The sequence below is a fragment of the Saprolegnia diclina genome (assembly GCF_000281045.1).
Source record: "Saprolegnia diclina VS20 unplaced genomic scaffold supercont1.3, whole genome shotgun sequence".
NCBI lineage: Eukaryota > Oomycota > Saprolegniomycetes > Saprolegniales > Saprolegniaceae > Saprolegnia > Saprolegnia diclina.
Window position 1 is genome coordinate 568,080 of NW_008246070.1, and position 23,099 is coordinate 591,178.

At 60.6% G+C, this 23,099-nt stretch overlaps 13 protein-coding genes across 14 annotated transcripts; 9 read left to right on the forward strand and 4 right to left on the reverse strand.

Annotated features, from left to right (window-relative positions):
* The first annotated feature begins 28 nt into the window (after positions 1-28).
* SDRG_01327 (hypothetical protein) lies at positions 29-984 on the forward strand. Its single transcript, XM_008606845.1, has 5 exons — positions 29-338; positions 397-433; positions 484-564; positions 611-676; positions 719-984. Exons 1-5 carry the CDS (start codon positions 33-35, stop codon positions 895-897), a joined length of 669 nt encoding a protein of 222 aa, XP_008605067.1. The 5' UTR covers positions 29-32; the 3' UTR covers positions 898-984.
* SDRG_01328 (hypothetical protein) lies at positions 948-3,251 on the reverse strand (the record flags this gene model as incomplete). Its single annotated transcript, XM_008606846.1, has 6 exons — positions 948-1,337; positions 1,386-1,496; positions 1,544-2,198; positions 2,256-2,509; positions 2,559-2,698; positions 2,750-3,251. The coding sequence occupies 6 exons, from the start codon at positions 3,249-3,251 to the stop codon at positions 948-950; spliced, it is 2,052 nt and encodes a 683-aa protein (XP_008605068.1).
* A 371-nt stretch (positions 3,252-3,622) lies between these two features.
* SDRG_01329 (hypothetical protein) lies at positions 3,623-5,321 on the forward strand (the record flags this gene model as incomplete). The annotated part of the gene is made up of 6 exons (XM_008606847.1): positions 3,623-3,654; positions 3,714-3,864; positions 3,913-4,290; positions 4,339-4,606; positions 4,651-4,913; positions 4,965-5,321. The coding sequence occupies 6 exons, from the start codon at positions 3,623-3,625 to the stop codon at positions 5,319-5,321; spliced, it is 1,449 nt and encodes a 482-aa protein (XP_008605069.1).
* Positions 5,322-5,394: 73 nt separating this feature from the next.
* On the forward strand, positions 5,395-8,013 carry SDRG_01330 (hypothetical protein; the record flags this gene model as incomplete). The annotated part of the gene is made up of 10 exons (XM_008606848.1): positions 5,395-5,455; positions 5,500-5,627; positions 5,673-5,682; positions 5,727-5,833; positions 5,880-6,011; positions 6,060-6,170; positions 6,222-6,512; positions 6,563-7,044; positions 7,088-7,784; positions 7,831-8,013. 10 exons carry the CDS (start codon positions 5,395-5,397, stop codon positions 8,011-8,013), a joined length of 2,202 nt encoding a protein of 733 aa, XP_008605070.1.
* A 15-nt stretch (positions 8,014-8,028) lies between these two features.
* On the reverse strand, positions 8,029-8,523 carry SDRG_01331 (hypothetical protein; the record flags this gene model as incomplete). The annotated part of the gene is made up of 1 exon (XM_008606849.1): positions 8,029-8,523. The coding sequence occupies one exon, from the start codon at positions 8,521-8,523 to the stop codon at positions 8,029-8,031; it is 495 nt and encodes a 164-aa protein (XP_008605071.1).
* Positions 8,524-9,089: 566 nt separating this feature from the next.
* On the forward strand, positions 9,090-10,231 carry SDRG_01332 (hypothetical protein; the record flags this gene model as incomplete). Its single annotated transcript, XM_008606850.1, has 6 exons — positions 9,090-9,222; positions 9,275-9,506; positions 9,599-9,710; positions 9,756-9,823; positions 9,872-9,967; positions 10,015-10,231. 6 exons carry the CDS (start codon positions 9,090-9,092, stop codon positions 10,229-10,231), a joined length of 858 nt encoding a protein of 285 aa, XP_008605072.1.
* Positions 10,129-14,145, reverse strand: SDRG_01333 (the record flags this gene model as incomplete). 2 transcript variants are annotated; one of them, XM_008606851.1, is made up of 19 exons in its annotated part: positions 13,712-14,145; positions 13,558-13,671; positions 13,307-13,516; positions 13,157-13,264; positions 13,001-13,111; positions 12,846-12,953; positions 12,685-12,801; positions 12,527-12,634; positions 12,366-12,482; positions 12,218-12,325; positions 11,874-12,170; positions 11,756-11,829; positions 11,558-11,714; positions 11,299-11,513; positions 11,039-11,252; positions 10,939-10,992; positions 10,764-10,886; positions 10,537-10,716; positions 10,129-10,493 (listed from the first exon to the last, which is right to left on the reverse strand). In XM_008606851.1, exons 1-19 carry the CDS (start codon positions 13,997-13,999, stop codon positions 10,239-10,241), a joined length of 2,958 nt encoding a protein of 985 aa, XP_008605073.1. In that variant the 5' UTR covers positions 14,000-14,145. The 2 variants fall into 2 exon arrangements, with proteins under 2 accessions (XP_008605073.1, XP_008605074.1); XM_008606852.1 differs by having other exon boundaries at positions 10,239-10,493; positions 12,375-12,482; positions 13,712-13,999.
* Positions 14,135-14,695, forward strand: SDRG_01334 (hypothetical protein; the record flags this gene model as incomplete). The annotated part of the gene is made up of 3 exons (XM_008606853.1): positions 14,135-14,320; positions 14,366-14,545; positions 14,600-14,695. The coding sequence occupies 3 exons, from the start codon at positions 14,135-14,137 to the stop codon at positions 14,693-14,695; spliced, it is 462 nt and encodes a 153-aa protein (XP_008605075.1).
* A 950-nt stretch (positions 14,696-15,645) lies between these two features.
* Positions 15,646-17,117, forward strand: SDRG_01335 (phenylalanine-4-hydroxylase; the record flags this gene model as incomplete). The annotated part of the gene is made up of 2 exons (XM_008606854.1): positions 15,646-16,072; positions 16,126-17,117. The coding sequence occupies 2 exons, from the start codon at positions 15,646-15,648 to the stop codon at positions 17,115-17,117; spliced, it is 1,419 nt and encodes a 472-aa protein (XP_008605076.1).
* A 66-nt stretch (positions 17,118-17,183) lies between these two features.
* SDRG_01336 (hypothetical protein) lies at positions 17,184-18,832 on the forward strand (the record flags this gene model as incomplete). The annotated part of the gene is made up of 11 exons (XM_008606855.1): positions 17,184-17,240; positions 17,281-17,340; positions 17,385-17,645; positions 17,688-17,895; positions 17,943-18,049; positions 18,097-18,119; positions 18,169-18,244; positions 18,290-18,306; positions 18,347-18,437; positions 18,480-18,548; positions 18,596-18,832. 11 exons carry the CDS (start codon positions 17,184-17,186, stop codon positions 18,830-18,832), a joined length of 1,206 nt encoding a protein of 401 aa, XP_008605077.1.
* Positions 18,833-18,855: 23 nt separating this feature from the next.
* Positions 18,856-19,917, reverse strand: SDRG_01337 (hypothetical protein). Its single transcript, XM_008606856.1, has 4 exons — positions 19,585-19,917; positions 19,385-19,531; positions 19,195-19,341; positions 18,856-19,146 (listed from the first exon to the last, which is right to left on the reverse strand). The coding sequence occupies exons 1-4, from the start codon at positions 19,861-19,863 to the stop codon at positions 18,946-18,948; spliced, it is 774 nt and encodes a 257-aa protein (XP_008605078.1). The 5' UTR covers positions 19,864-19,917; the 3' UTR covers positions 18,856-18,945.
* A 671-nt stretch (positions 19,918-20,588) lies between these two features.
* Positions 20,589-21,861, forward strand: SDRG_01338 (hypothetical protein). Its single transcript, XM_008606857.1, has 3 exons — positions 20,589-21,215; positions 21,272-21,465; positions 21,516-21,861. Exons 1-3 carry the CDS (start codon positions 20,621-20,623, stop codon positions 21,801-21,803), a joined length of 1,077 nt encoding a protein of 358 aa, XP_008605079.1. The 5' UTR covers positions 20,589-20,620; the 3' UTR covers positions 21,804-21,861.
* A 167-nt stretch (positions 21,862-22,028) lies between these two features.
* Positions 22,029-22,993, forward strand: SDRG_01339 (hypothetical protein; the record flags this gene model as incomplete). The annotated part of the gene is made up of 2 exons (XM_008606858.1): positions 22,029-22,535; positions 22,574-22,993. 2 exons carry the CDS (start codon positions 22,029-22,031, stop codon positions 22,991-22,993), a joined length of 927 nt encoding a protein of 308 aa, XP_008605080.1.
* Between the last annotated feature and the right edge of the window lie 106 nt (positions 22,994-23,099).

Here is a 23,099-nt window from a genome sequence, read left to right on the forward strand (position 1 = left end):
ACGACCAATGGAAACGCGCGTGATTTGCTTTCATGCTGGTGGTGTCGGGTCTCGGCCGGCGCGCGCTGCGTGGGCCCTTCGCCTCGCGCATGGCCATGTCGTCCTACATGTACGCGTCCGTGTGCTCGTTCTTCTTGAGCTCACGAGGTACATTTCTTCGCAGCACGAACGCGCCCGAGCCAAAGTACCAAGTGCGAACCGTTGACACGGTCATCTTTGAGTCGAATGCCAAGTGGCCCAAGTACATTGGGAAGGGCAGTGCGATCCAGATGTACACGACGGCCGCGCTGAGCGCACAGATCCTCGTGACGCTTCCCGAGTCGGCATCCCTGCTCGAGGTCCGTAGCCTGCGCTTGGTTGCCTTGGGTGCACAACTTGTCAACTTGTGCGTCATAGAAAGTCGCCACGGCGGGGCCTTTGGTCAGCTTGTCGGGTACCTCACTCATCGCGTCCTCTTGGCATCTCATCCCTTGGACTTCTTAGCGGTCATCTTCTTTGGCGCCAAGTACCTCGGTGAGCGCGTGATCACGAACGTGACGTCCTGCCGCACGATCGGCGAGCGCGGTCCGTCTCTCGCATGTCGGCAGGTTGTCTTGACATGTCGTATTAGATGAGTTTTTGAAGGTTCAAGTCGCGGGCGGTCTTCGCCCCAAGACGTTCCAGTGCTACCCCAAGGGTACGACATCGAGCGACAGCGACCACTTCAATGGGATGCTAGATATGAAGCTCGTCGCCAAGGACGAGAAAGGCATGTGCACTGTCAAGATCCAGCGCACGACGTTTTGGCTCGACACGAGCAAGGCGTCCGTGCTCCAGGAGCAGTCGCTCAAGATCCTCATGGACGGGAAGCCGCTCCTCGTGCGCAAGGGCAAGGTCAAGAAGGCAGCGCGTGCTTGAGCATGAAATAATGTCATACATTGCACACAGTAAGGACGGATGATGAAAGTCTACTCGTCGTCATCGTCGCTCGACGAATCATCGTCCAAGAGGTACATGCTCGTGGCCGCAAACCCGCTGGTCTTGGTCGGCGCCGGCTCGTCGTCGCTCTCGGATGCGTCGTCGTCATTCTCGTCATCCGAGGCGGCGTGATTCGTCGGCGCCGCGTGCACTGTGTTGAGCTTGGCGACAGCGTCGTAGCCGCAGTAGTGCTTGTTGTCCGCGCCGTCAAAGTACGCACCATTGTACTGCGGCGGGTAGAAGAAAAGCGGCAAAATACCGTCCATGCAGTCGCGGATGAGCTCGGCGCCCGCGCGGTGGTGGTCGGGGCGGCCACGGCGGTCGGTCTTGTATCCCTTCTTCTCCGCATAAGCTTCGCAGAGCGTCCACGGCGACCAGTCCTACAGGTTGAATGAATGCAACACGAAGCGGCAGTCGTCGGCACATACGAGGGGCTCGTCGACGCCGTCAAAGTGCTGGACCCGGGGCACGAGGTGCAGGATGTCCTCGAGGGCGCAATGCTCGGCCAAGTAGCGCACGGCCGAGTACGGCTCGCGGATCTACGACAGGATCAATGTGGAGGACGTAGACGACGTCAAAACTCCACCTGCGCGTACGGGAAGAGGCCGCAGAGCTCCTGCATGTGCTTGGGCACACCGACAAAGGGAAAGACGAGACCGGGGCAATCGCAAATGCAGATTTCGGGCGCCACAAAGATGGTTTGGAGACGCTTCGTGTGCCCCGGGGTGTGCGAGACGGACACGAGCTTCTTGCCCGCGAGCGCGTTCAGGACACTCGACTTGCCGACGTTCGGGTGGCCAATGAGACCGATCGTCGTCACTTGCTTGGCGGCAATCTCTTCGGCCGTCGGCTCGGGCCGCGCATCCAGAAACACGACCTTGTGCTTGACGTGGCGATGGACGTCCTTGTTGCACCCCGCGCAGAGACGCACGTCGCGGAAGAGGTCCGAGCAGTCCGAGCAAACCGCGACGGGCTCGTCTTGACCGCAGTAGTCGCACACGTCGTCGAGATGTTCGGGGGGCGTCTGCGCCTTCTTAGCCTTCTCGGCCTTGACTTTGCGACGGGCGCGGCGGGCCGGCGTGTTGGTCGCGTGAACACCAGCGTCCACATCCTCGTCTTCGTCGTCTTCGTCGAGCACCGAGTAGATGATCTCCTGGGCGCGGTCCGCAGGAATCCCACAACCCACGAGGATGCCAATCGCGCCTTGCACTGCGGACGAGTCGCCGACCTTGAGCTTTTCGCTAGTATTGTTGTCGATAAGCTTGATATATTGATACACAACGAAAAAAGTGCTGTACCTGAGGACCTTGCGGCGACCCGCGAGGTCGACTTGGTCGTGGATCGACTTGGAGCGCGACGAGAAGAAGAGGAGCTGGGCTTTGGGAAAGCGCTTTTGGAGAGAATCGCGCCAGCACACGGTGAGCTCCCACGGGATCAAGTCGATCTTGTTGAGGACGATCATGAGCGGGCGACGGAGCGTCTCGGTGATGTAGTCGTACACGGACGGCGGGATGTGGAGCAGCGGGTTGCGAATGTCGGCCACAATCACCATCTAGCTCCATGTTAATTTCTATCAATGGACAGAGGCAAAGCCGTCGTACGTGCGTCGACCGTTCGAAGACGCGCCAGAGCTCGCGCCACACTTCGAGGTTGTGCTCAAAGTGGTTGAGCTCTTCGGGCTCGTACTTGTTGTGGATGTTGGCGAGCCAGTTGTCAAACATGATGCTCTCGTTGTCTTGCACTAGGACGAGGATACGTGAGCGATACCAGATGAGATTGTAGTGCAGCGTACCGCGCTCCTTGGACTGCTTGTAGGTCCACTCGGGGCGCTGCGGGAAGTTTAGGAGCGGGTCCAGGTTGAGCTCGGTCCACAGCAGCGGCTTGTTGCGCTTGGCCATATCGAGCGGGTACTGGCCTTCCATGATGCGCAGCTGAATTTGCTCCTTCGTTTCCTTGACAAAGAAGGACGAGAGCTGCTTCTCGAGCAGATCCTTGCTTTGGCGGCCGAGCGCGACCGTGAGCTTGAGGTTAGCCGTACGAATGCCCTGCAAGTTGTCCGTGTCCAAGGCCTCTTCGCTGCCATCGACGAAATGCGCGTCGAGCGCGTCGATTTGATCCTTGCGCGCCTTGACGCGCGCCTTCTTGTCGCGCATCTGCTGCTTCTTCTGCTTGCCGCTGAAGGACGAGGCCGGACCCTTGGCCTTTTCGATGCGCTTGGCCTTGAGCGCGTCGATCTCGTCGCGCTTGCGCTGCATGAGCGTCGCCTCCTGGAGGCGCTTCGCCATGCCCTCCATGATGCTCGCGATGATTGTCAAAATCCAGGAACCGCTTTCTTTCATTGGCCCACGCGCCAATCGAATTCCACGCTCGTCGTTTTAATCGGGCGACATACAAACACCAAGATATCAAGGCGATACTGACAAAAAAACAAATAGACGGCGTGACAGCCAATCAGTGCGCGCCATGGCGCGAGTATCGCCCAATCAAATGAATGTATGCCCAAGCAGCCACACGTCGCCACGCGCTGGGACGCTGTGTCATTAAACTATCTTGTTGTTTGTATGTAGTCGGCGGGAATGCAAAATAATAATACACACGAGCCCAAACCAGAGCCAGGTTCGTATCCGGATACGGGGCCGGCCGCAGTTCCATTCACGGCCGCCTCATGTCGTCGACCAAGGGGAAGAAGAAGGCAAGGTACACCTCAAGATGCAACACATGGCCCCAAGTTGACACCTGTATGTGCACCTCTATAGTCCTGCTGCTCCTGCGAGCACGACCAAGTCCAGCTTGCCGCCAGGATTCCAGACGGCTCCTGCGGCATCGCCGACGCCGACGGCCTCCGCGGACGAGCATCAAGCGCGCATTCTTCGCCACCGCGCCTTGTACATCTTCCGCTTCTACGTCGTACGCTTCATCATATCCGTGGCGCGTGCGTCATGTCTCGATGGGTAGGGCCGCAACGTGGAGGTGACACTTCGCGACAAGTCCAAGTACGCTGGCGTCTTGCACTGCATTGACCCGGACGAGTTTACCGTCGTCTTGAAGAACACACAGCGGTTGACAGAAGACCCGTCGTCGCCCTTCAACAGCGGCAGCACCTTTGTGATCCAGCACTTCCTGCTCGCGCACCTCACGTCGCAGGGTCGGTCCGAGTACCACCAGGACGCCGGCGTCGCCCAGCGCCTCCCGTACAACTCGGGCACGTTCCAGACGGACACGGACATCTCGAACAACCTCAAGGCGCATCTCTTCGGGCGTGAGCTCCAAGCAGCGTCGTCGTGGCTCGACCCGACGCTCGACAGTGGCGACCTCGAGCGCGGCAGCAACAAGGTCCCAACATCTTCTCCATCCGCTCCAAGTCTTATTGCATGCATTTAGAACTGGAACCAATTCGAAGTCAACGAAAAGCTCTTTGGCGTCACGTCCACGTACGACGAGAACATTTACACGACCAAGCTCGAGAAGACCAAGATGACGCAAGCGCAAGTGCGCGCGGCCGAAAAGATGGCGCGCGAGATCGAGTCGCAGACGTCGTCCAACTTTCACCTGCTCGAAGAACGCAACGCGGCAACGGGACGCGATGAAATCGACGAAGAAACGCGGTACAGCTCTGTCGTCCGGTCTGGCCCCAACTCGACCGAGAAGCGTGCGCCCACCAATGGAAAGTGCTGGCCTCTCACGCATGTGTAGCTACGGCCTGGCAGCGTGGCTCGAACGCATATGTGCCCCCGGCACTGCGGACCAAGCAGGACGCGGCTCCGAAAGCGAAGTCGCCCGCACACGCTGCGGCGCCGGTCAAGTCGCCCAGCAACGCACCTGCGGCATTGCCCAAGGAGCCGGTCAAGAAGCCCGAGTCGCCCAAGAAGCCCGAGTCGCCCAAGAAGACTGAACCGATCTCGAAGCCGGAATCGCCCAAGAAGCCTGCGTCGCCCGCACCAACGGCGGCTACCCCGGTGCAATCAACGCTTGTCTCGCTGTTTGCTCAACCCTCGTGCTTGCATTAGAAGGAGGAGCCCAAGGCGCCGGCCAAGAAGGGTCTCAACCCGCTCGCCAAAGAGTTCAAGCTCAACGCGTCGGCTGCGGCCTTTACGCCCAGCCGGTCGTATGCGCCGCCACCCGTGCAACCGCCGCCAACCTACGCGCCGCAGAACGGCGGCTACTACGAAGGTGACGACGAGATGCCGCCGTACGTCAACCAGTACGGCATGCCCATGATGATGCAGCCGCCCATGTACCCGCCGCCCATGTACAGTGGGAACGCCGGCTACGCGATGCCGCCGCCGCCACCGTACCACGGCTACCACCCGCCGCCGTACGACAAGGACCACCGCCCGTACGCGCAGCCGCCGCTGCCGCGATAAATGCGCTCAGTCGTTGCGACTAAATACAAACCGTCGTTCTGTAACCTCCGCGTTCGACGAGTCGAGGACGAGCATGCTGCCCGCGATCCACCGCGGCAAGCCTCCGCTTGAGAAACCCAAGACCCCACTCCTTTGTAGTCCAATCGACTAGAATCCAAAGCATGACGTGGCAGCGTAGCGCCGAGCAACCAAGAGCGAACGCTCGCCGACGAGTACTGGGACCGCATCACTGCGATCGAGCGCGAGAACGACCGCCTTCGCCACGACGTCTTGCAGCTCCAAGCCGCGCAGGTTGACGAGTCCAAGGTAGAGCGACACGGATAAATTGCGATCGCTGACGCCGGTCTCTAGCTGCATGCGCGTACGTCTGAGGCTTCCCGCGATGGTGACGCAGTCTGTCCGCAGTAGCGACCGAGTGCCATGAGCTCCACGTGGCACTGCACAACAAGGTGCAAGCCGACGCGTTCTACCAAGAGAAGGACAAGCAAAAGGCGGCGCTCATCTTTGGCGAGGTGGGCATTCGATCTCGTATCCTTGGCTTTGACGACGCTAGATCAGATTGTGCGCCTTGGCAAGGCCGTCGAAGACGTCGTCGGCGATCTGCGCCAGCACGTGGCGGCTACCGAGCAGCGATTGACGAGTCTCGAGCGACGGCTCGGAGAACCGACGTCGACGGCGCTGGCCAATGAGGTGCGCTCGTCCTACATCTAGGCGGCAGCTCAGCGGCGAGGGGCACAGTCGGCACTGCGAGACCACGATCGTGCCCTCGATGAGCTCAAGACACTCGTGCTCGCAACCCGCAGCGCTGTGACGCAGCTCAAGTCCGAGACCGACGCTGAGCGATGGAAGGTCGTCGCCCCACACCGAGCGTCCATGGCGCATCATCAACGACGATGATAGACGATGGAGATGGGCAGCGCGAGTAGCAACAGTAGCCACCGTGTCGACGCCAGCGCGCTCGTCGAGCTCGAAACGCGCCTCACGGGGCTCGTGGACCGCGTTGCGTCACGGGCCGCCATGGACGCGGGGGACGTCCGTCGCCACTTGGACGAATATCGTGAAATGCAGAGTGCGACCGACGCTCGCCGCGCGAGCCAACTCGCCCAAGACATGCGGCGCCTCGCCGAGCACGTGGGCGGCCTCGAGCAGCTCCTACTGCATGAGACCAAGTCGATGACGGCCCATGTTCAGGTGCTACGATCGTATGCAAATGCGTCCTGTCCGACAACGAGTTGCGTCAGGCGATTGTCTCGGAGAGCGACATCAAATTCCGCGCCGTGGTCGACGAGCTCGGGCACGAAGTGCGGCACCGCAACGCTGCGTACGTGCAGCTCGACGACGAGCTCCGGGCGCAGGTCGCCGACTTGCGGGACGCCACGCGCGATGTCACGGCCAGCGTCCAGACGCGGCTCCGGGACCTCGAAGAGGTCTTGCCACTTGAGATTCAAGCACGGCAGAAAGGCCATGCGAGTCTAAAAAAGCGCATCGACGGTCTCACCAAGGGAACGACCAGCAGCATCGAGACCATCAAGAAGGATCTTGAGGCAAGTGTCTCGGGCGTCATTGCGCGTACGAACGCCTGCGTCGCGCACCAGATCGAGCTCGAAGCGGCGGTCGCGCGCCACGGCGACGACGCTCGGAGCGCCGTCCACACTTTCCAGCGTGATGTGCACGGTGCCATTGCGGCCGCGCTCGAGGCGACGGCCACCGAGCATGCGCAGCGGTACGTAGCTCTCGAGTTGAGTTACATTCATGATGAAGGACAGGCTCGTCGCCTGTATGGACGTCGTCGACACGGTCAAGGCGCTGCAAGCGACCACGGACGAGCGCTTTGAGAGTGTGCGCCAAGGATGGGCCCGCTTGGAAGCGACCACGTTGGCGCTCTTGCGTGAGCAGAACGCTGGTCAGTCGCTCGCGGTCGAGGAGCTCCATACACGCCTCTTGGCACTCCACGCTGCCGTGGACGGGCACCGGGCGGCCGGTGTTTCGCAGCACACGGCGGCCAAGACCGAGCTGGAAGCACAGCTGCAGACAATCTCATCGGCGGTCGCGTCGTCCAGTATGAGCCAAAGAGCGGCAGTCGAGGCATTGCAGTCGCAGCTGGACGCTCTGGTGGTCAAATCTGGTGAGGACCACGCCGCCGAGCGGAATGCGCAGATGTCTGCCGTGGCCGCCGTACGAAGCGCACTCGATCGGGTCACTGAGCAGCACGCAGCGCAGTGCGAAGCGCTCCGCGAGAGCCTTGAGAGTGCTGAGAGGCAGCGACGCGACGATGTACAACGCGTTGAGAGCCACTTGGCAAGTGACGCGGATCGTGTCACCACGATTCAGGAGACGCTAGTGACCATGGCGTGGAACATTGAGCACCGCAGCATCGACGACACGGTCAGCGCAGTCCTCCACGCGTGCGTCGTCGACGTTGAAGAGAAGGCGCTTGCGGCTGCTGTCGCCGCCCACCAGCAGGTTCTGTGGCGTCCCATCTCGCTTCGTCGTCATTTGGTCGGTGTAGGATGTGCAGCTGCAGCTGCAAGTCACCCGCAACAAGATGGAGGCGATGCGCGCATCGCTGCATGCGTCGCTGCGAGACGACTACACGAACCTGCGCGCGTCCATAGCCGTCATCAACCAGACCCTCGATGGCCTCGTCGGTCGAGCGCCGCCTGTAGCGAGTGAGGAAGGATTTCTTATTTAAAATAATTAATACGGGTCAAAGCATCTTGACAGAGACAGTACGTCGCATGTTGCCGAGCGACGACGGCGGCGGTGGGTTCGAAGATGGTCGTACCGATCGCATCTGAGGGTCTGTGATGGCGCGCGGCAGGTTGTGCGCGGCCATCGGGTCACGAGGAGGCGTGATTGCCACGTACCAGCCCCACTGCGGCGACGCATTGTGCAACGCCGCCTTGTGCTCGTCGGCCTCGGCCGCCAGCGCCGCCTCGGATTCTTCGGTAGCTGTATCGTCAACGTGCAGCGACTGCATTTGCGACGCGAGCTCGTCCTTGTCGGCCTCGTTCACGTGCGAGTCGCACCAGCTGACCACATGCTCGAGCCGCGGCTCGGACGCGCGCAGGTATGTGACGATCGAGACGGCGGTCGCGGCGGCGGCTGCGGCTGTGGCTGCGATCGGGTGCTCTTTGAGCCACTTCAAGCCCGACGACACCTCGGTGCCGGACGGGAAGAAGCCGTACGTCGGGTCGGCCATCGGTCTCAAGTTTGGAAATGAAACTCAAGAACAGCTGGACAAGTCCCTGTTGCAGGAAATAGTGTACGTCCCCACGTTGAAGTGCTTGGACAGAAGCTTATGGAACGCGCGCTTGACCTTGACCGATGACGTAGTGTGGGTCCGCACAAGAGTTGGCTCGTTAGTAGCCTCTCGCACGAGAGAGTGCCACGTCGTCGTTTTCGCGGCTGCGATCCCGGCTTCCTTCCACGCTTTCAGTCGTACAGTGTAGACCCGAGCCAAACAAGCCGTTTCCTCCTGCCATTGCGCCAGTTGGCCACTGCATGGAGTGCGCTCGCCGCCTTGTTGTCGATGCGCCGAGGACGACAAGCGCGCTGTCCGACGAGTAACTCGAGCGTCCACGCCGAGATTCGTCTATTGCCACACTATTTCCGTATCAACGTGATGTTCGCAAGCCGAACGCCGTCGCTGACGCGCGCCGCGTATCGACAGACCTCGCGTCTGATTGGCGGCCGAACGGTCGTTTCGATTTGGACGGCAACTTCAAGTTGAAGTGGCGCAAGATCGGCGGACTTCGAATTCGAACCATGGACGCGTCGGACCCGGGACGCGTGCGCTTAGCCGCCGGCGCCGTTGGCTCGACGCTCGCGGAGCTCTCGACGCTGCCCATGGACTTTGCCAAGGTCCAGCTGCAGACCGCCGGCCAAGGCAAGTCGTTGGGTACTTGCGCTGCGATACTCCGTGCGGGGTGGGACGACATGGAGGGCGATAGGCCTGCTGACGACGCTACGCGACGCCGTGACCCGTGATGGCCCCCGTGTGCTCTGGCGCGGCGCCGTGCCGGCCGTGACGCGCCAAGTGGCGTACTACAGCGTCTCGATGGGGCTCTACACGCCGCTTCGCGACTGGCAGGGCCCTGCCCAGACCGGCTATGCCGATAAGATCTTGGCCGGCGGCATAGCTGGCGCGATCGGAATCAGCATGGCGAATCCGTACGCACCATTGTCACGCGAGGCGAGGCGTGAGTGGTAATGTAGGCTCGACGTCGTCAAGGTGATGCTACAGGTACTACTCATGCACGTCTCTCTCGTACTAGTAAGCGGACGGCGCAGGCCGACCGCACGTCCCATGGAAACGCGCGGTACACGGGTATGCTGGACGCCGGGCGCGCGCTGTTTGCACAGGAAGGTGCCCGGGGCTTCTTCCGCGTACTACGTTCCATCGACCACCGCCTCGTATCCTCCTCGTTCTAGGGTGTTGTGCCCAATATGCAGCGCTGCTTCATCGTCAACGGCATGGAATTTGGCACGTACGACCAGTGGTATGGAGTCGACTCGATTCGAATCCGCTGACGACGCTCGATTCTTAGCAAGTCGTATCTTGTCGAATCTGGCGTCTCGGGTCTCGGGGCCACCGTGGGTGCGAGTCTTGTGGCAGGGTTCGCGGGTGCCCTCGCCTCGAGCCCGTGCGTACACTACGATTGCGATTCTCGACATGCAATGCTTCTTCTAGTTTGGATGTGGTCAAGACGACGCTCATGTCCCAACCGCCCGATCGCCGCCGGTCGCTCGGCGTCCTTCAGTGTGCGCAGACCATTGCGCGCACCCAGGGCCTCCGCGCGTTCTACAAGGGCTTTGTGCCCTACTGGCTGCGCGAGGCGCCGTGGTGCTGCATTTTCTTCCTTACGTTTGAAGCGACGCGCTCGGCCTTGCTCCGTCCTAGTTCATAGACTCTTTTTATGGGTTTGTCGTGTCGTCGTCGTCAACGGGCCCGAACGATGCGGCATCGTCGCTGTAGAGAGACGGTGGGGCGTTGGCCCACTGCCCGACGCAGCCGCGTGCGAGGATCGTGTCCCGGAGGCGGTCGCGCAGCATGCGGTTCAGCGACATACTCGCGGCAGGCAGCGCGTACAAGGCCGACTCGGGCGGCGTGCCCATGGCAGCGTGCGACATGAGCCGCGCGAGCAGATCGTCGCCCATCGCGCCATAGACCTAGTCCTCGATACATTGATAGTTTTCGAAACTCGAAAACCACCTTTTGCGCCAGGGGCATGACCGAGATGAGCATGTGCACCATCGTGTCGAGCTGCTGCGTGAGCGACGCGCGCTTCTTGGTCATGACTGCGACCTGCTGGACCGCTTCCTCTTTCTCGAGCAAAATTGCATTTAGTCGGTCCACAAGCTCCGAGAGTTGCAGCCGAAGATGGTCGCGGTCCTAGCACCACCGCGCGTCAGTATCTTGCTTTCATTCGTCGATCGCACGAGCTCGACGCGGCGGAGACGTGTCTTGGCATCGACGGTCGCCTTCGTTAGCATCTGAACGTCGTCTCGTAAGCGTTGCACGAGCAGTGTCGCAGCGTCGATCGCAGGTCCGTCAAGTGCAGTCTACGAGGCATTGCCAATTTCGCCCACGTACGAGTCTAGCGCAGGCGCGTACGTCATCAGTGTCATGAGGCGGCAACGAGACGTCGGTCGGCCTCGCGGTCGCTTCCTACAGCTGCATTGTCCATTGCTCGGAAGTATAGGATGCGCCGTACGACCACGAGGCGAGCCGTCCACCGCGCAGAAGGCGAGAGCTCCAAGAGGTGCTTGACCAGTCGCTGCACATCGTGGCGTCCGATGCGCTGCATTACTGTCTCGAGCACGCTCTCGTTGATCGACAAGAGCAGGTGGTGCACTTGGTCGGGCGTGCACAGGGCGGCGTGCGGCGCGATCGCTTCCAAAAGCGTTGTGCCCGTGGCCACGTAGTAGCTACGTCCATGGTTCTTCCTCTGTCACCTTGTGCAGTCATTTGTACATGGTGCAGCCCAGCTGCCACATGTCGGTCGCGGCAGTCGGTATCGGCGTCTCGCCTTGGAGGTACGCCGCCGCCATCTCGGGCGCACAGTACAATACGTTCTGGGTCGGAAAGACGAGCCACGATGCAATGGCTTGGCCGATGAAGACGCTGTGCGGCGCCGGGTGCAGCATATACGTGTCCTCGACCGGTGCTTGCACGACGGTCGCCGGGCACTAGAACAGCACGTAAGTACTAGGAAGCTCAGCGGGATGCCTACAATGTTGCCGTGCACGACACGCGCCACCTCGTGCCAATGAAGCAGCACCGCTGCCACGGACGCGAGAAGACTTCGGGGGTCCACTGCACCGCTCGTGGCCACGGTCGCGCGCGGGGTCGACGTGACGAGCCCGAATTCAAGTGTCCGCGACGCACCCCTACCCCTGTATCAAGTTGAGACTTGTCAAAGGCGCCGTACGCTGGGAGGCGGATGCGGCGACGCGCGTTCTCAAAGGTGTCGCGAAGCGCTGGCACGGCCACGCCGTTTGGTGCCTACGCGCGTGGTGAGACGCCAGCTCGCACCAACAAGAGAGCACCGGCGTCGCCAGCAGCGCCGTGTAGAGCCCAATCAAATGGCGGTGGATCGCGCTCGACGAACAGTACTGCAGACGCACGTCGTCATGGCCGTCGACAGCTTCGTCGATGGCCGAGAAGCACACGTCATGTTCTCCCTGCGGCCCGTGGGAGAACAATGTCGTTGCAAACTCAGTGACGGCGCGGTCAGAAATGCGATAGCGCTGACGGTACGACGCGCCGCCAGCGAGGAGCCGGTAGGCGTGCGCGGACGGAATCGACGGGTTCTCAATCAAGTAGTGCACCGGCAGCTTCATGGCCTACGCACGATAGACAGTACAACATTGTCATTCGGAGTACTAAGTACGTGGTCGGTGACTTGGGAGGCCGACGGGTCCGCATCAAAGACGATGCTGATCATGTCGACGGACACGTGGCGGTTTGCGGCGAGGTAGTGCAGCGGCGTCTTGCCTCGCTACGTATGCGCCGTTGCCCATCGATACAACTCGATCAACTCGTTCTACTTGGTCGACGACACTTGTGATCGCGCGCGCATGGTCGAGGAAGAGCCACACGAGGTCGACCGAGATGCTCGGATGGCTGCACGCATAGTGGAACGGCGTACACCCGTACTAGTTGCGATGCATCACACCACAAGCCATTGCGTGGCAAGTACCTTGTCGAGTGCGGTCGCGGCGTCCGGGTGCAGATCGTAGATGGCGCGGATCATCTCTGGTGAGCTCGACGGGTTCATGCACGCAATGTGCAAGCTCGTGGATGCCTCCTACGTCGTCGGTTGTTGGACGCGTGCTATTGATTCGGTGTAGGCGCTACGTCGTCGAGCCAGAGCAAACTCGTCGGCACGCTCGTCGCAACAGCCGCATATTCAACGACGAGCTTCATCGCGAGCGCTTCGTTGCTGCAGAGCAGATGCAATGACGACTGGCCATGCTAGAGCCAACAGTGTAGTGCAAAATACGCTAGCGAGAACGTACGCCGTCCACGACATCGACGGCACCAGGAAACGCATGCAGGAGCTGCCGCAGCGCCGCCGCCGTCACCTTCGGGTTGGCGACCGCCCGGTGCAGCGGTAGCTGTCCATGCTAGGTATGTATCAAGTTGATATAGTCAACCAAGAAATAAGTCCTACCATGTCACTGTGCTGTGCGGCATTCACGTCCAGCGACAAGAGCAGCTGGAGCAATTGGCTCTCAATGTGGGTCGGGTGCGCTGCAACCATGTGCAAAATGGTGCGTCCCATCTATCCAAGTACTTGAGGAATGACGAGCGAGAGCAGGACGGGTACGCTGTCGACGACGGACGTCGTCTCGGGGGCTAGCGAGAGCACGGTCGCGCAGAGTTCAAACTCACACTCGGGTCGCAGGAGAACGCAGTGCAACGGCGTGCGGCCCTCCTAAACCGCCGTAAGTGTCCGCCATCACATCCTACTGCGTACGTGATTGCGCAGCGAAAAGGTCTCGTAGTTGTGCAGCATCATGGTCATGTCGATCGTCTGGCTCGAGTTCAAGCACAGATAGTGCACCGGGAGGCACGACTCTTTGTCGCACATGGCCGCTGAAACGGGAAACGCGACGACGAGCACTTGAATCGCACGCACGGTCACGGACGGGTTCATGCAGAGGTAGTGCAATGGCGCCCGACCGCGCTACGCACTGCATGAGTACACAGCGCGAGACGTAGCCGCACCTTATCCATGTAGGCGACACCTTCGGGATATTCGTGCACACAGTGCTGTAAGAGCTCAAGCGCCGCTCCGATCTGCGGCCACTGGCAAAGATGGTGCAAGAGCACCGTATCGTCCTACGGAGCTGCATGAGGTGCAGCGCGATGATGAATGTACCTGAAGCGGGGACGCGACAAGCTTTGGGTGCGTGGTCACGGCTTGCATGGCCAAGGCGGCGTCCTTTTCGTCCAGCGCCCGGTGCAGAAGCGCGACGACGTCGGGCTTGCAGTCTTTGATGTGATACGTCGTCGTGGGCGCTCCAGTTGCACTTGAATTGGGCTCGGGCGTCGACGCGCGGCGCGATCGAAACTGCGTGATCTTGAGGCCGCCCCATGGCCGCGCCGCTTTGGGCGTCAACAGAGTCGCGTCGTCTTCGACCATCTCGACGGGCGCGCTTGCCTCCATCGTCGCCTTGGCAAGTGAAGCTTCGATATCGAGCAAGTGCAATCTCGAAGACGTCGTTTTGATTGGCTATGGTTTGGATATGGTGGGCGTTGATTGGGCCGACCGTTGGCGACCGCTCAGGATCAGCGACCGCCGATGCTCGTCCTCAAGCGGTGGCTCCATGTGTGGTACCTCGGGACTATTGTCGAGGCGCTCGACGATGACATGGTTCTCGTGCATGTCCAAGGCGACAGCATCGAGAAGGATGTCCCGATGCCCAGGACGGCGCTGCTGCCACAAGAGTGCATCGTCGCGCCGCCCCCTCGAGGCTGGTTTGCCCAGGTCTCCGCGCCCACATCCGCTGGCTGCTGAACGACAAGAGCGTAGCGCAATGACATCGTCTACGTCTACGTAGCTGACTCGTCTTGCGCTCCCACGCTTCGAGAGCACGGGCTTCTTCTCGTGGGTACGGTCATCGAGCGTATTCCCCAGCACGACGCCGCGCTTCTCGATGTTCTTCTGCCAGGACCCAACAACGTGCGCCGGTGCCAGCTTGGACTTGGCTTTGTATATAGTGGGAATGTACCGCTCTCAGAACTGATCGGCGTCTGTCATTCGTAGCTCGGCCCTATTACACTCGACACCTTCCAAGCGACGCGCGAGCGGCTGGAGCAGCTTCCGCACCACGCCACACCCGACGCTTTCCAGCACACTTGATGAGCAGCGAGTTGAGTGGCTAAAGACCAAGCGTAATATTGTCTCCATGTTAACGCGAAAGCATCGAGTTGATGCGAAAGCAGCCAACTCGAGTCGACGAGACGCACGCAAGTACCGGAAGATTGGGATCGGCCGCCAAGGGCACTGCATGTGACGCGGCGTCTTCTCAGACCGCTGGCGTTGCCACGCGGCCAGAGGCCCAGGGCGTGCATCCCGCATGCGGGCTCTGGCCCAAGCTCGTCATTTCATTGATTCTCTGGGACGGCCGGGCCCGGCGCGAGCTATTTGTAAACATTGCCGTTTACAAATGCCGTCGCCAAGGCATTTGTAAACAGTGCCCCTTGTCACTCCAGAGTGGATGCAAGATCCAACGGAATTCCGAAAAGATACCTTTGCGCTTGAACTTGCGCGGCGGCGTCGGCATCGACCGTCGTCGTCGTCGTCGTGGGCTCGACCGACCAAACGACCTGCAAAGACACGCACGGCTGTTGTCGGCCACTGGAATATTCAGTGGTCAGTGGCCGCCACAAGCAACCGTGGCTTTTATTCGTGGCGGTGCCGGCCACGTGGCTCGGACTTCGTTTATCGTCCTGCACCTGCTTGAGGAGCCTCTCAACGTGCGCGGAACCCATGACGCAAGGCAAGGACGTCGGCTGGGTGGGACACGAGCCCTCCATGCCAATCGTAGCGCGCATTCCAGCAAGTTCAAGTCCCAACGCGCGCCAGCTGGCGCGACGCACAAATCGCCTTCCGGAATCCGCTCCGGAAAATGACCTGCATACAAATCGATAGACAATCACACGAGCGCTGGCTTGTAAACATCCGAAAATGACCGAATTGAACATAGAATGGCCTTGTTTCAGACCTGAAGCTAGGGTCCGCCTGTGCCCACCGTGTTTTTGCAGCGGTTTTGACCACAAGATGGCGTCGGTCAGTTTTCATTTCGCAGCATGTTCCGCAACACGGTGACCAAGGCCGCTCGCCTCGTGGCCCGCCAGCCCGCGCGCCTGACCGCTCTGACGGCGCTGCCCCGCGCAATGACCTTGCGCCAGCAGGCGCCGGCCATGGCCTTCCTTGGCCGCCACTTTGCGACCGCGACGCCCGTGGCGTCGACGACGACGCATGTCAACAAGCCCAAGACGTCGCTCATGCTCGAAGTTGGCGACAACCCGGGCTCGCTCCAGGACGTGCTCAAGTTCTTCTGGAAGCATGACATCAACATGACGCGCATCGAGTCGCGCCCGACCAAGGGCTCGTCGCCCGACTATTCGTTCTTCATCGACTTTGACGGGCGTCCGGGTGACGACGGCGTCGACGCACTTCTTGACGACCTCAAGCGCCACTGCAAGAGCATGATGATCCTCAACGAGAAGAAGGGTACGTCTCGCCCATGTTGCATGACTATGACCGCTCATATGTATGCTATATAGTGCCGTGGTTCCCGCGCAAGATTGCGGACTTGGACATGTCGGTGGCGCAGACGCTGGACGCCGGCGACGAGCTCGAGTGCGACCACCCGGGCTTCAACGACAAGGTGTACCGCGCCCGCCGCGACCAGCTCACGGAAGTCGCGCTCAACTTTCGCCAAGGCCAGGAGATCCCGCGCATTGAATACACGCCGGACGAAATCAAGACATGGGGCCTCGTGTACGAGCGCATGCAAGACCTCTGGGGCAAGTACGCGTGCGACGAGTTCAAGTACATTCTGCCGCTCCTCGAGACCAACTGCGGGTACGCGGTCGACAACATTCCCCAGGCCCAAGACATTTCCAACTTTCTCAAGGAGTGCACGGGCTTCACGCTGCGCCCGGTGACCGGTCTTCTCTCGTCGCGCGACTTTCTGAACGGCCTTGCGTTCCGCGTCTTCTTCTCGACGCAGTACCTCCGCCACCACACGATGCCGCTCTACACGCCCGAGCCCGACATTTGCCACGAGCTCATGGGCCACGCGCCCATGTTTGCGGACCCGGCGTTCGCCGACTTTTCGCACGAGATTGGTCTTGCATCGCTCGGTGCCTCGGACGAGGAGATTGAGCGCCTCGCGACGTGCTACTGGTTCTCGGTCGAGTTTGGCGTGTGCATGCAGCACGGCGAGAAGAAGGCGTATGGCGCCGGCCTCCTCTCGAGCTTTGGCGAGCTCGAGTACTCGTGCTCGCCGAGTCGCCCGGCGGGTGGCGAAGACGTCTTTCCCGAGTACCGCCCGTGGGACCCGTACCAGGCGGCCAAGCAAAAGTACCCGATCACGACGTACCAGCCCGTGTACTATGTGGCCGAGAGCCTCACGGACGCCAAGGAGCGCATGCGCGAGTTCTGCGAGGACATGAAGAAGCCGTTCCACGCGCGCTACAACCCGTACCAGCAGACCATCTCGGTCGACCGCGCCGTGCTCTGCGACTCGAAGAACCAAAAGGCGTGCAAGTAGATTTGTTTCCTAGTTAGACCGTGTATTGTACTCAATCTTGAACCTCTTCGTCCCCATTTTCGCGTCATGGATCTTGAAGCGGCGCGACCGCCACCGAGCGCCGAGGACGCGCCCGACGACAACGTACGCTGTAGCGCAATGGCATGGACTTGAGATGGGATAGAACGCTCCGAGCCACGGCGAAGGCGGCGCTGCCACCGGCGACGACGACGCTGCCTCTTCTGTACAGCTGTGAAGACTACGTCTTGGCGTGACGGAGGCGTGTAGAGCGATCTCGGTCTCCTCAGCACCGACGACGAAGGCCACAATGGTGCCACCACCGGCGATGAGTTTGATCCGCCCTTGGATCCGCTTCCCGAAGGCGATGACGAGGCGCCGGGCGACATGCTCACGTTGGAAGCCAGTGCGCTCGAGGTACCGGCCGCACCGAGCAGCAGCAGCAGTCCGCCGACGAGCACACCATCCAGCGTTGCCGTCGACAGCACCGAGCTCACTCCAACTCCAACACCATCGGTCGCGACGCGTCGGGTACCTCTCATGTGTCAAGCTAATCGTACCGACGGGGCGTAGCAAGAGAAGCGGAAGAAGGTCAAGGCCAAGCGCGACGTGGTGCCTGTCACGCCCGGGTTCTTTCAGCACGAACGCGCCATGGTGGCACTGAGCCTCAAGAAGCTGCGTGCGATGCGACGCAAGGCGCCGATCCAAGTTCGCATCTTCACGGCGCCGCGCCGCGTCAAGACGCCGTTCGACAACTACGTCTGCGCGACGTCTGAAGTCGGTACGGGCTTCGAGGCGCCATCATGTCCACACAAGCGCCATGCGTAGTGTGCAGCGACATCTTTTGGTCGGCGATTCAAGGCAACATGCTCCGGCTACAGCACCTCGTGCGCGTCGAAGGCATTGCCGTCGAGACGACCGCCGACCCATGGATGGTACCCAGATCCGCCGCTCTTGGCAGCAGCTTCTAAGGTTGCTCTAGATGCACCAGACGCCACTGCATTGGTATGTAGTGCTCAAGACACTGGCTCGCTCGGTGCAAGGTGTCGCGTAGGGCGGCAAAAGGGGGGTCGAGGGAGGCAGTGGCTTTTCTCTTGGCCCACGGCGCCAGCGTCTACACTAAGGACGACGTACGCTACCTCGTCTCACAAATTTGGCACGCGTTTGTGCTGTAGAACGGCAGTATCCCGCTGTAGGACATGTTGTCCACAAAGGTAGTACAACGCGTGTAGACACTTGGCGTGCTATGCAGGCCACGCCCAAGTGGCCATTGCACTTCTTCAAGCGGGCGATCTCAAAGACCTTCTCATCGCCGACTACGACGTACGTGAGCACGACCCACGAAGACGACCATTACGTCCGTAGGCAAATTTGAATTCGCTCGAATGGGCGACCGTGCGCGGTCACACGCAGTGCGTACGAGATCTCATCAAGGTACTCAAGGCGGCGCTGGGGCTGGTATGGACGGTTGCGTCGTCTAGTACACGGACACTGTCTGGCTCCCAACGTTTGTCGCCGACTTGATCTGGAACATCATTCTGAAAACCAAGATGAAGACAGCCGACGAAAAGCGGGCCGAGGAGAAAGTGGCCGCGCAGCGCGCCGAGTACCAGCGCTTGCAGGCCCTCGCCGAGCAAGCCAAATTGGCGGCCAGCCTCGGCGAGGCCGTGGTGCTGGACCGAAGCGATGTGAGTCGAGTCGACTTGAAGCCCCAATAATGCTTCGTCTCGATACGACGGACTGTGCTTGTTGACGTGCATTCAAGGAGCACGCATGTACTGGCATTGATTCATATAGCATCAAGCTTTTGACCAACGTAATTTCGAAGAAGTCAAGTCGAACGCGCAACTGAGATGGCCGACTCGGGACCGTAAAAGGCAGCCATGTTGAGGACGGCTGCGACCGCTTCAATGCTTCTCAAGATCGGTCGAAGGCCCGAGACAAAGTCGCCAGCGCCGTCGATTGCGATCAAGCGATCGCTCTCGTCAAAGCTCCAGTGCATGGTTACGTACAGCGTCATGACCTGGCCAATCTACGCGCCATGCATATCTGATGCGAGGCCTTTAATTGCGAGTCATACGAGCTGCGGCTTGAGGTGGTCGGGGCAGTAGGGGAAGATGGTTCGAATGGAGCTTTGTGTGATTTTGAGATTCGACTTGACGACGCCTTTGACGATCGGCCCGTCGTCGGTCTTGAGAACCGCGCAATCTTGCATTTCGATAACCACCTACACATGGATGATGCGCGCGCCCGTATACATGCGGTCGTACACCGGAGAACGTCGTCGTGTAGCGCAGCCAGTTGCTCAAGATGCTCTGGACACCAATGCCGCCATTGTAGCGGACGTTGGCGGCGGCAATCCCAGTGAGAAACGCGAGCTGCTTGGCGCTTTGCTTGCGCTTCGTGTCGTTGTAGCCCTAGTACACATCGTAGCGTTGGCAGTGGTCTAGGACGAGATCATTGCGCGTACGTGCTTGAAAAGCGTGACATATTGGCGGGCGATCTTGAGTGTGGGCCCACCGTCAAAGTTGGGCTGGACGCAGAGCACGTACGCGAGGGGTACACGCCGCACGAGGCTTGCCATGCGTCCTTGGAGCCGCGCGACTTCGTCACGGAGCGTCTCGACGGTCGCCGTTGTCGCGAGATACCTTGACTTCTTGCGGTCGCGGCTCGCTTTTTGGATGGCGCGGCTGCGGACGAGCCGCAGGAGTTGCTCGTCGGCCACGTGCGCCGCTTCGTGGCAGGCCATTTTGGCAACTCAGGACCACCTACGTGTTGCGCAAGGGTTTTAATCACCAATCAGATCGTCGTATAATGTATTCCGCGCCTGGGATTGGCCCATTCAGTATTGATATTCGTTTTCACAGCCGGATGAAACGGCGCTGGAACGAGTGTCGAAGCGTGCTAAAATCACATCACCAGCTACCGTTTCACTGGCAACGTGGAACAATCTTCGTACCCAGTAGCTTGCATGCGAGTGTCGTGACATGTCTCGATACGTGAGCTGTGCACATTGTGGCAAGGTTCAGATCTGAGAGACCAAAATGTGTGGGAATCCGAACCACACATTTTGGTAAGCGGTGATGGTGGGCGGCCACCATCACCGCTTAGATATTCTGGATCTTGGCACTGGAGCGGTAAGCGCAGTGCACTTGCTTGCACGCATGGAGGTCATGGAATGGTTGCGTCGCCTTCCATTGGCGGGTCGTTTGGCTGCACGCCGCATCACAACGACCGGCGAAGGGAGCTCGAAGCTCGGCGAGAATCGTTGTGCGTGTGGTGGCTGGAGAAGGCGCTATGTAGTAGAAACAAAGTTGGGGTGACATCAATGGGGCTTATTCGCCTGGATGCAAATGATTTGAAATTGCAGCACTTCGTCAGTCAACGCCACCGTGCTGCCACGTATATCGCACACTATTTCAGATTCTGAAGTAGCCGGAGGTAGTGTACGACGTATATTGATGTTCCGAGGTTGCAGTTGTCAGCGAAGTTCGACGGCGACGACAATGGCCGACGCTCCGGGCTCGCTGGCTTTGCGCCACGTTGTGGTCATGCATCGCCACGGCGACCGGTCGCCCATCGCTTCGCATGTGTCGCCCAAGCTCTCCATCGACGAGACCGAGCGCGCGTACTGGGCGTCGCAGCTCTTGACGCCCGATGACATTGCCATCTTGGACGCGGCCGCGACCGTGCACACGGAAGATGAGCCCAAGCACGGGGGCGTTTGGCCGCTCGGACAGCTCACGCGCCGCGGAATGGACCGCATGGTGCGTCGTGGCCAGGCACTCCGCGAGCGCTACGACCACTTTCTCGACGACGCCACGCCCACCGACGTGTACATCGTCTCGACCAACATCACGCGCACGATCCGGTCTGCGCAATCTGTTGTGCGCGGTCTCTTCCCGGACGCACCGCGCTTCCAAGTACACACGATGGCGCCGCAGTTTCTGACGCCGATTCACACAGGCCTCGAGTACAAGGCCTTTGGTCTCCACGCCAACGCAGTCGCGCACGCCACACGACCTGGTTACGAAGCGCTGGAAGCCGAGATGAAGGCGCTGCTTGCGATCCCCGACGACCAAGCGCTGCATTGGACCGTCGGTGCGTTCGTATATCTGCCAAATGCATCCTTGAACGCTCGTTGCATGTTCCATTAGTCCGCGACATGCTTGTGTGCCGAAAGGCCCATGGGCTGCCCGTGCCCGACGGCCTGCACGATGCGCTGTACGAGGCGGCGTGCGACCACAACGCGTGGGAGTGGCACCTTCTCTACAGCGACCCGATGCAAGCACAGCGCGGGTTTGTACGCGGCCTCGCCGAGATCCAAGCGCACCTCGAAAGCATCGTCGAGGTATGGACTTCATGTGGTGCTGCGGATCGTGATCCTCATCCGTTGCGCAGAAGGACATTGACCACCGCTTGACCATCATCTCCGCCCACGACAACACGCTCGTCGCCCTCGTGTGTGCGCTGGGGCTGCAGATCGGCAACGTGATTCCCAACTACGGCGCGGTCCTCGCCATGGAGATCTACGAAGACTCGACGACGAACGAGCATTTCGTGCTCGTGCGCTTTGAAGACGCTGCGGTCTCGTTCTTGGGCGAGGCGACGCCGATGGTGCCCTTCACGGCCATGAAGCGCCGCTTTGACAACTTTGCGGCGACGCACGCAGCGTCATCGGCGCTCTAAGCTGTGGCATAAGGAAATAAGAAGAAACCTTGCGCTTGCATCAAACTTTCGAATCTGGTTGCGAACGCCGAGCGAAATCCGGATAATGTATAGGCTTTATGCGGAAACCGCCAGCTGGCGGCAGCGGAAAGCGGAAATGGACGGCCGAGGTACCGGTCATGGACCGCTTGCTGGAAGGCTCATGGCGCTCCGTAGGGTCTTCGCGGGTAGACGATCGGCGAGAGCATGCGCACGCTTCGCGCGGTGGCCGCCGGGACCGCTCGTCGTCGCCACGACCGGCCTCGGGCCGCGACCGATCCCGCGACCGGTCTCGCGGCCGGTCGGACCGGAGCCGATATGCCCACCACGACGACCACTTCGACCGAAGACCGCGACAAGATGGAGATCGCGATGCGTACAGCGCTCGGAGCGGTGGACAGAAACGCAGCTCCCGCGATCGTGACGACCGTCGGGGCCATGATGCGCGCCGCAACGACGAGCCATCACGAGAACCGAAGAGTCGAGATGCACCCCGCGCCGAGCAGCAATACGAATCAACAAGCTCTCGACGACAGGAAGAACGCCACAACTCGAGTCCGCGACTTCGTAACGCGGACCGAGCTTCAAGCCGCGAACGGCGCCCCGTCCCGCCCCGCGCAACAGAGCCGCGTGCTCAAGAGAGCCATCGACACTCTGAACGCCAAGCAAGTCCACGGCGCGAGGACCGCCGCCGGAGCCCAGCGCGGCGCCCAAGTCGCGATCCCCCGTCCAGAGTGCACGACGTAGAGAAGAGCCATCCCGAGACGCGGCAGCGCCGCCAGGGTACTGCCTCCGACACAAAGCCGGCCGAGCCAACGCGACGTCGAGACGACGAGCACAAGCCGCGTGAAGCCGTCGATCCGTCCAGTGCGGTGAAAGAGGCACCAAGGGACCGTCGTCATAAAGACGCGGATGAGAAAAAGCTGGTCAAGCGACCCGTGCCAGCCACTGTGTACGACGAGTCGAGCGAAGCGTACTGGAAGAAGCACCACGAGGCCAATCGTATGGACATCAAGTGGCTCGTCTGGCAGGCCGACGCCGACATCTCGGGCTTCATGGCCGACTTTGCGGCGCAGGAATTGGCCAACATTAGCCAGCGCATCCAAAGCCACGAGCACCAGCTCGCGCAGTGGGAGCGCGGCGACGACCTCCCGGATCTCCCGACCCTTTAATAATGCGTTGTTGTCTTCACGTGGTGTCTTCAGGTGGAGCGTCTTTGGATACATGTCGCCGGGTGGTGGTCTGCGTCGATGACGTGGCAGCGCGACACGCGAGAAC

What these genes read in the sequence shown, in the direction of transcription:
- SDRG_01338 (XM_008606857.1), top strand. Translation starts at nt 20,621, where the DNA reads ATGGCCGACGCTCCGGGCTCGCTGGCTTTGCGCCACGTTGTGGTCATG. An exon ending in AGCGCTGCATTGGACCGTCG is followed by an intron (nt 21,216 to 21,271) that starts GTGCGTTCGTAT and finishes ATGTTCCATTAG; the next exon opens with TCCGCGACATGCTTGTGTGC. An exon ending in ACCTCGAAAGCATCGTCGAG is followed by an intron (nt 21,466 to 21,515) that starts GTATGGACTTCA and finishes TCCGTTGCGCAG; the next exon opens with AAGGACATTGACCACCGCTT.
- SDRG_01337 (XM_008606856.1), bottom strand. Translation starts at nt 19,863, where the DNA reads ATGGCCTGCCACGAAGCGGCGCACGTGGCCGACGAGCAACTCCTGCGG. An exon ending in ATGTCACGCTTTTCAAGCAC is followed by an intron (nt 19,532 to 19,584) that starts GTACGCGCAATG and finishes GATGTGTACTAG; the next exon opens with GGCTACAACGACACGAAGCG. An exon ending in ACACGACGACGTTCTCCGGT is followed by an intron (nt 19,342 to 19,384) that starts GTACGACCGCAT and finishes ATCCATGTGTAG; the next exon opens with GTGGTTATCGAAATGCAAGA.
- SDRG_01327 (XM_008606845.1), top strand. Translation starts at nt 33, where the DNA reads ATGCTGGTGGTGTCGGGTCTCGGCCGGCGCGCGCTGCGTGGGCCCTTC. An exon ending in GCCTTTGGTCAGCTTGTCGG is followed by an intron (nt 434 to 483) that starts GTACCTCACTCA and finishes TGGACTTCTTAG; the next exon opens with CGGTCATCTTCTTTGGCGCC. An exon ending in CCGCACGATCGGCGAGCGCG is followed by an intron (nt 565 to 610) that starts GTCCGTCTCTCG and finishes ATGTCGTATTAG; the next exon opens with ATGAGTTTTTGAAGGTTCAA.